The sequence below is a fragment of the Pholis gunnellus genome (genome assembly GCF_910591455.1).
Source record: "Pholis gunnellus genome assembly, chromosome: 16".
Classification (NCBI taxonomy): Eukaryota; Metazoa; Chordata; class Actinopteri; order Perciformes; family Pholidae; genus Pholis; species Pholis gunnellus.
Genome location: NC_136543.1, coordinates 17,924,098 through 17,932,908, shown reverse-complemented (window position 1 = coordinate 17,932,908; position 8,811 = coordinate 17,924,098). Strand labels below are relative to the sequence as shown.

Sequence of the window (8,811 nt, the reverse complement as noted above, 5' to 3'; positions counted from 1 at the left end):
TCGTGCATGGAAGTCTATTGGACTTGCAGCCATAATTATATAGAAAGTCAAATAAACCCCTCACAGACTTTGAGGCGTGCTCCTGCAAAGTCCGTGAGGGTTTAGGGCTGTCCCACTGTCAAATCGTCGAGTGTTTGAGGACTTTGTGAACCCTTTTTGTAAGTCCACATTTTTGCAGACTTTGCCCTCGTGAACTACCCACAATTCATAGCAATGTGACCTTAAATATAGGGCTTTAGGGGATGACATTTGGGATTGGACCAACCATTTACCAGGTGACCCTGAGGGTTCAAGGTTTAAGGCTTTAGGGGGTGACATCGGGATTGGGCCAACGATTTACCAGGTGACCCCAGAAAGTCCCTGAGGGTTCAGGGTTTAAGGCCTTTGGGGGGTACATTGTGATCGGGAACCTTGAATATCGGTGCGTTCCCCTTTAAATCGAGCCGCCAATGACGTCATCGTCTGCCCGACAAGCAGCACAACACGGAAGTCCTCCGCCTCTCGTTCTACCCGTTTGTCGCGGAACGACTTTATGAGCCAATGTTTTCCTTGTAGCCCAAGTAAGTAATGCTCCAACAAACCTTGCATATCGTTAGCGAGATGTATATTATTATTCAGAGAATAAATATCATGTGTGGACAAACGCACAAGAGCTTCCGTGTTTTAAAACATGGCAGCTGTAGCTACTAGCTAACTTTCTAGTTTCACTTTCTAGCTTAACGATAGCAAAGAGCAGACGCGAGCTTCGGGCAAACTACACGCAGTAGAAGAACAATAGACGAAGAATAGGTGACTCTATTTGGTAAACAGTTGAAGTGGAATGTATCTTCAATGCACCACCATTACATGCTACATGTCATAGTGTGACGTTAGCTGTTGTAGAGGCCGAGCTTCCTGTCGTGTGCGTGTGTGTGTGTGTGTGTGTGTGTGTGTGTGTGTGTATGTGTGTGTGCCTTAATCTATCACAACAGGTTTAACTCTGTCCCCTTAAACACATTTAAAAATGGAAATGTGTTTGTTGCTTGTTGAAATGTTGTTTTGCTGTAAATTTGTTTTAAATGGTAACATTCTGTTTAACTGCTTATAGATAACACAGAAACTTACTTATACTCTTGTGTGGCAGTCTATACGAATGTTATAAAGTTCATTTGAGTCAAATGCAATGTCTTATTATTTATTACAAAATAAAACACCTAATTTTCCAAATATATATTTCCTAAATGTATTATAAAATACAGTATTGATATATATAAGATGATGACTTGACCTGGATATTCGTTGTATCACCTTTACACCTGAGATATTGGCAGTTGTCCCCAGAGGCCACATTGTCGTCAGACAGATGTGTTCCAGGATTGGTCTGACCCAAACCCAAAGATGATAAACGATGTGTTTACATGCGTTTCATATTTTTTTCAGAATGCCTGTTGAAAGCCCGGAGGAGCGGACGGTGGAGGTGCTGGCGCTGCCGGCAGTCGTGGATGAGGAGCTGCTGTTTCTGTACTTTGAGAATAAGCGGCGCTCTGGGGGGGGTCCACTCGTCTCTGTGGAGAAGAACGGTGACCGCGCCATACTGCTGTTTGAAGAGGCAGAAGGCAAGTGGCAACATAAGGGTATTTGTCGGGGGAATTTTTAGCAAATATGTGCATAAATATTTGTGATTTGATGACATTAGCTGCTTCAAAATGTCCAATTTCTAACAAAGTAACATCAACAAACAATATCACAGTCAACACTGGTAGTCTGCACTTGTGAAAGGTAGAATATTTACAGTATCACAACTTCTTTATACAGCCTTAAGGAGAAACAAAGCATGACTGTGCGAATAAGAAGTTCTAATTCTAGACGATTAATGGAAACCGTGTCTCAATTTGTCATTAAAGCACCGTATGCTAATTCTGCCTTTTTATTTCTGTTGGGATCACGTTGACAGCTGCAGCCAGAGTGCTGTCTAAAGGGCACCACGTTCTGCACAATGTCGAGCTGAGTGTGAGAAAGCCGGCCTCGAGGGACCGATGTAGACTGCTGCTGCTGCTGCGGGGGATCAACCCCAACACCAGCACGGAGATGATCGAGCTTTATGTGGAGAACATGATGGGCTTGAACATGCCTGACTACACCCTGTATCCCTCGCCCGGGAGAGATTTCATCCTCATTCAGCTCAGTCAACCCCTCTCAAAAGGTGTACTAAACACACACGGTTTCCTTTTTGCTTCTGTGCTTCCAAATATTCAGGTTGTCATCTTCTTTCATTGCATTGTTTAATATGTTTTATTTTGTTTTTGGTAGATTTCCAAAACCTTAGTGCTAGAATCTCCAAGAGGAAACTTGATGGGGCCGAGGTAACTCTCGAAGAGACCGAGCCGACTGACTCCGTGTTAGTGGAGAACCTGCAACCCAGCACATCTCCAGACCTGCTCACTTTGTACTTTGAGAGCGTCCGAGGTGGGAATCAGAAGGTGAAGGACGTCACGATGCTTTCAGCTGGTACAGCCAAGGTGTCCTTTGTCAATTATGAATGTAAGTTTGTATTATACAACCTTTTTAAAACTCTTTTTGTTTCGTCATAGTTTTCTTTAATAACCAAAATGTCTGTATTTCCTTCTAACAGCGGTGGGCCCTACTCTTGACCACCCGCACAAGCTGGACGATGCTGATCTCGTCGTGAGACCGTACTTCGACTTCCTCTTACCCACAGAAAGTTTAGCGTCACAGGACTCTGGAACTGGAAGCCAAGATATGACTGAGAGAAACTCTGAGGATATTCAGATGCAGACCAGTCCTCCCATGGTGGTCCATGCAGACAGCCAGTCCTCCTCTCATGTGGCCTCAACGCCTCTTGCTGCCCCTGAAGCAGTAGAGGAGGAGGCGGCGGCGGCGGCAGAGGAAGTCATGGAGGAGCAAACGGAGGAGGAAGAAACACCATCGAGCCATATTCCTATTGCTGACCCAGTAAAGCTTGCTTTGTTTCAACTTAGCACCTTTCGACGAGACACTGAACATGCTCACCCGAATCTCACCATCCAAATCCAAGACAATGGCGTGCACATTGCGGGGACCGACAGACAAAAGGTCGAGCAGATAAGACACGCCATCTTGGACTGTTTTGTCAAAATGGCTAAGACTCGTCTCACCCTCGAGCCAGAACAGGCTCAGCTCCTCGCAAGAGAAGACGTAAAACAGCATCTACTGCAAACTATGACTCGAACTGGGTCACCTGCCATGTACACCGTATCAGACTGTAACGTTGTTTTAACCTCCCTATGCCAGAACTCTGCCGACCAGGCGTGTAGCTTTTTAAAATCCCAGCTGTGTCACCTCAGCATACCGGTGGACGCGGAGTACGAGTGCATGTTGTACTGCAGGGAGTGGTCCGAGTTCCTGCAGGCTCTGGGTTTCTCCACCGTAAAGGTGTCGGAACAAGCCGGGAATATTGATGTGTTCACTCTGAAGGGGATGGAGAGCGAGAAGCAGATGGCAATCATGGAGTTTCTTACGACACCCATCGAAAGGGAGACGGTCATCAATATGGAGCCGGGCATGCTGAAATACATCCAGATCCATTGTCATCAGCTGTTGGCTGACATGGACCAGGTGTCTATTTTTCCTCTGGAAGCAGAGGACGTTTGTGGGTTAAAGGTATGCGATGCACCAGTATCACATGTCCAAGCAGAGTAAGCAGCAGTGGTTTGATGCCACTGGTGATTGCTCTTCAAGCTACTGTCTCCTTCATTTCTGTTGCCGTTTTAACGTTGTTTTTCACCCGATAGCTCCATGGCCACGCTACTGCTTGTCAAATGGCCGAGGAGGTGCTGCGAGGTGTCGTGTCCTCTATCTGCACCAGAACCATCACAGTAAATGTCCCAGGAGTGACCAGGTTTTTAAACGAGAAGGAGTGCAAGAGCATCCTGAAGGAGATGGAGACAAAGTTTACGGTCTATATCAACCCAAAGCACGTGCCCTGGGAATACCTGCCGCACCAGGTAACGTAACGATGGAGCAGAGCGGAGCTTTTCCTCGTGTGTTGTGTCCTGTTTTATTCATATACCTCCACACTTCCTCTCAGTTAGCCAGTCAAACCAGTTGTCAGTCATCTTGACACGCAGACTTGAGGCCAGGTGCAGCACAGCCTGAGGCTGAGTTTACAGCATACACAAGGCAGAAGTGAACCACTGATGTTTGAGGTCTTACTGCTCGTTGCCAGCCTCGGCTCAGTTGTCACACACACACGTATGAAAAACAATGTTTGTGTTCAAAATGTTTTGTTAAGATCAGGCTAACTGGTGCGATTAAGTCATTACTGCACATCCGAGGCAAACATCAGATAGTGTGTTACATGCTGTGTTATATAAATTAAAAAAACATACTTGTAGTTTCAGACCATTAACTGCACTACTGCTGGCTATTCTCCAAAGCACAACCATTTGTAAGATTGATGGATTGATGCATTTTCGGACGCTCCAGTCATGAGAATTTTGCTTTGAAACAATTTGCTTTAGAGAGCACAGAGTTTGGTTTTCCTTTGTCACAGTAATAACATGAGGAGTGGTGACTGGTGGGGGGGTAACCACCATATTTACATAATGTTTTTCCATTTTTGCTTATTGTTTCTGGGATTGATTGTTCTGCCAATGTGATGCTTTTCTGCAGCTTAGCCTCCAGTCTTATCATAGCTTGACAGATGTTCCTTGCAATCACCAACAAGGGAGAATTTTCAGAACACTTCCTTCTTACCACACAATGAAAATGTAAATTTGATAAAAGTTAGTGTTGGGGATGCCGCCAGCCAATAAACAAGCTTGAGAACGGTGACAATCAGCGGGAAGGTAGAAATGAACCCTAAAACTTGGTCATAAATTATGAAGTAAAGTATTCTCAGTTAGATATGTTAATTTCTACCGTACAGAAATATTGTATAATGCAGGTATGGTTAGTATCGAGTCAGAATGTTAACTATAACTTAATAAAAGGGTCAATTTGCCACCTTTTTATGTGGATATCCATTCAGTGCTGATGGTAATTGTAATCCACTGAATAGATAAATTCCCGTGTGTGTGTGTGTGTGTGTGTGTGTGTGTGTGTGTGTGTGTGTGTGTGTGTGTGTGTGTGTGTGTGTGTGTGTGTGTGTGTGTGTGTGTGTGTGTGTGTGTGTGTGTGTGTGTGTGTGTGTGTGTGTGTGTGTGTTATATTGACTGATCTGAAAGCAGTGATTTCGCTACGTCGAATAAATAAACAGAATAAACTCTCAAAACGTTAATGAAGGAAATATTGAGGTAGATAAGAACAAGGACGTTTTTGAACGCCATTGATCCCCACAGAACGAACACACTTTGCAGCTGCGCCCCAGAGACACCGAGAACATCTGTAACAACTGGAGGCGTTCTTCACACTATACAGTATACCGAACTCGGATCAGTAGAGATAGTGTAGAAGTGTGAATTATTTCAGGTTTCCTGCTACAGAAATAATGTATTTGTTTTATTCCAGGACATTTTTCAAACTGCATGGAACATGATGTCCCACAGCAACTTCCAGAAAAGTCCTGTGGATGATTCTCCACAGGACTTAAAATCTGATTCAATGCAGACTGATCATAATGGAACTGCAGACAAAGGTAATATCTCTGTCTGCTTTTATGTCCCGTATTTCTGTGCAGCTTTAAACAGTCTGTTGACCTCTTTCGTAGGCCTTTTAGAGGAGGCGAAGAGAATCGTCTCAGCCGTCGATGAAGGAATCGAGAAGGGGGCGACCAATTCCGACCGACCCGATGACATGGACGACGTGGACCTGTACACAGCAGAGGGACCTACCAGCCTGACGGACCAGGACTCTTCTGTGATGGTCGTGGATGACTCCCAGCTCTCGGCTGAAGGGAACACCACAAGTGGGTCACTCCCGCTGAACGACGGAGCGCTCGGCCTTTCTAGCGCCCTCGAAGAAGAGGCCCAAATGTCTCTAGCCATCCAGTACTCCATGGAGTCCAGTCATTGGTCCCAGGAGGAGGAGGAGGAACAACTGCAGCAAGCCTTGGAGCTATCCAAGACAATGATCCAACACAAGGCCTCTTCTAGCAGTGACAAGAGCCCCAAGGTGGCGAAGGGCGCAGATGTTTCCTTACAGGACGCCATCAAGGCAGCCAACACCATACAGATGCTCGTGTACGCCGGCTATAACTGCGACCTGATTCGGGTGGACATAGCCTTCGGGAAGAAGGTCAGCCAGAGGCAGGTCGAGGAGAAACTGGAGCACAGGTGTGTGAAGAACATGTCCGAGTACCACAGGAAGTGCCTGGAGATGATCAAGAGGAAGCACGCAGTCGAGATCCAAATTCAGGGCACCATCATCGCCGTTTCCGGCTTCAAGGACTACGTGACCGGAGGAGTGTGTGACTTGAAGCTGCTGCTGGAGAAAATGTCCAGTTCCATATCCGACCGGGACATCCTGAGGACGGTCCAGTGGGTGTATCACGACCCGGCCTCTTCAGACACGACGCCCTATTCGCCCGATGCCACCGTGTTCATCGAGAACGCTTTGAGGATGAGGCTGAAAACGGTCGACATCTTGCTGGACAATCAGCCCCACATCATCAACTTTGAGAAGATGCAGGAGTACAACATAGCTTCAGGGAAAGCTGTGAAAGTGTCCAGGAAGCTGCCCGAATTAGGGGATTTGGATGCTGATGTACCAGGTAAAGAGAACTCTACAGTGTTCTTGTGCTTTATGGAGGATTCTTCTGTGTATTTATTTAACAAGATTATGAGACAAGAATATATCTGAATGCACCATTATGTTAAAGAAAGCTAACGCAGACAGCATGCTTCTACCTTCACAACGGTATTTTTGTTTTTGATTGCAAGTCTCTTGCATCTTGAATAATTGTGTCCTTGACATTTTGTGTCATTTAGTGATTTCTCTCTAAACTTGCCAGCTGAATTTGTTGCTCTCATCTAGCTCGCTGCTCCATTTTATTTATTTAAATAACAGTATCATTTCTTAATGTATTCAGTTATATTTTTCACCCGTAGGATCATCTTTTACTGCTTTTTTTCTAAATGTCTCTGTGGATAATTCATATGAATTATAAAATTAACAAAATCTAATCCAACAACTCAATTCAGTGATGATGTCTAAACCCTTTTTTATCAGAAGAGGAATATTCTCTGCTGTCACATCTGCCCGAAGCGACCAAAGTCGACGAGGAATCCGACGAATTTCAGAACGTGGTGAAGAGTTTCTATGAGACCATACAGGAATACCACAGCAAAATCAGAATCATAAAGGTGATTTAAAAAAAAAAAAAAACAGCATCTTTTGCAACACATAGTTTGTCTGTAATAACACTAACATCCCCCACCAGGTGGAGAAGCTCATGAATCGACTGCTGTACAATCAGTACAAGTTGAAGAAGGCGAGCGTGCTGCAGCGCGCCACGTATCCGCAGGTTGAACAGACTCTCTATCACGGCACAAGTGAGACGTGTGTGAAAGAGATCTGCGTTCACGGGTTCAACAGAAGCTTCTGTGGAAAGAACGGTATGTTTGTGATGCCGCTGTTCTCTTGTCTGACCCACTTTTAGCTCGTCTCGGGTGTCGATTTCTGACGTCTTTGTTTTTCTTCCACGCAGCCACCGTCTTCGGTCAGGGCGTGTATTTTGCTGTCAACTCGGCGCTGTCTGTCCAGGAGCAGTATTCCCCCCCAAATGCGGACGGGTACAAGTACATCTTTGTGTCAAAGGTTCTAACGGGAGACTACACCAAAGGCTGCCATTCGATGAAGACGGCCCCGCTGAAGGAGACGGACGGCATCCCCCTCCGATACGACAGCGTGACCGACGACATCACCAAGCCGGGGATGTTCGTCATCTTCAACGATACGCAAGCGTTTCCTGAATATCTCATTACGTGCCAGAGAATCCACCGCTGAGGAAACGGACGAGTCGTCATTTTATAACCATAAATCTGGTTTATAAAGGGCTAATTATTATTATAATTATAGTGACTTCTTTTTCATGTTTGAAATGTCATCAAGCACTGCTTTTGAATGTTTGATGAGTGGCTCCGCCTTCAGTTCTTCAGTTTAGTCAAGTCTGATCAAGAGAAGCTCATTTTAATTAATTAACAATTAATTTGGTACCACACACTCAAATGATGGTTCTCTTTGCTTAGACTCGCAAGCATCCAAAATATGTTGTATTTATGATTTAGAAATCTAACATTAATGATTTGCCGCACGATTTTCCTTCATACAGAAAATGCGGATCAAACAAAGGTTTGGATATGTAATTCTTTAGTCTGCTGACAACGCTGGATGTGCTGCTGTGTAACCGTTTCCACCAATGCTAATTCTTTCCCCCAATCATTAGTTTGTGCACATAAAAAGTTTGATACAAACAAAATTATGATATGTATTGTTTTGGGGTTTCTGGGGTTTGAGTTTCCCTGAAGTTACTCTGAAGTGTTCAGGTTATTCTTAGTTATATGAGAAGAGATTCAAGTCCACTGCTGCACCTAAAACAAAATGTGATTACAAATCAATAACCATGTTTACAAAAAGATCAATTAGGCCTTGTTGAAAATTACTACAATTATATATATTTTTTTCTAAGCTACTTATACATGTTGTAAATGTTAAGCCTTACATAACTGTCAGTCTAGCCCACTGCACTTAAGAGACATATGTATTCTTATTTAAATAAAACAGAATAATCTGAGTTAGTACATGTGATGGGTCTTGATGCCCTGTTCCTTACTGCGGTAAACCGGCTGCATTTGCTGCCATCATTTGATTTGATGAATGTGCCTTTTTGACTCC

At 44.5% G+C, this 8,811-nt stretch overlaps 1 protein-coding gene across 1 annotated transcript; it reads left to right on the top strand.

Moving 5' to 3' along the window:
- Positions 1-453: 453 nt before the first annotated feature.
- On the top strand, positions 454-8,478 carry parp10 (poly(ADP-ribose) polymerase family member 10). Its single transcript, XM_079176384.1, has 11 exons — positions 454-560; positions 1,420-1,595; positions 1,934-2,182; positions 2,290-2,520; positions 2,612-3,639; positions 3,771-3,983; positions 5,488-5,614; positions 5,687-6,688; positions 7,147-7,280; positions 7,358-7,532; positions 7,625-8,478. The coding sequence occupies exons 2-11, from the start codon at positions 1,421-1,423 to the stop codon at positions 7,921-7,923; spliced, it is 3,633 nt and encodes a 1,210-aa protein (XP_079032510.1). The 5' UTR covers positions 454-560; position 1,420; the 3' UTR covers positions 7,924-8,478.
- Positions 8,479-8,811: the final 333 nt, after the last annotated feature.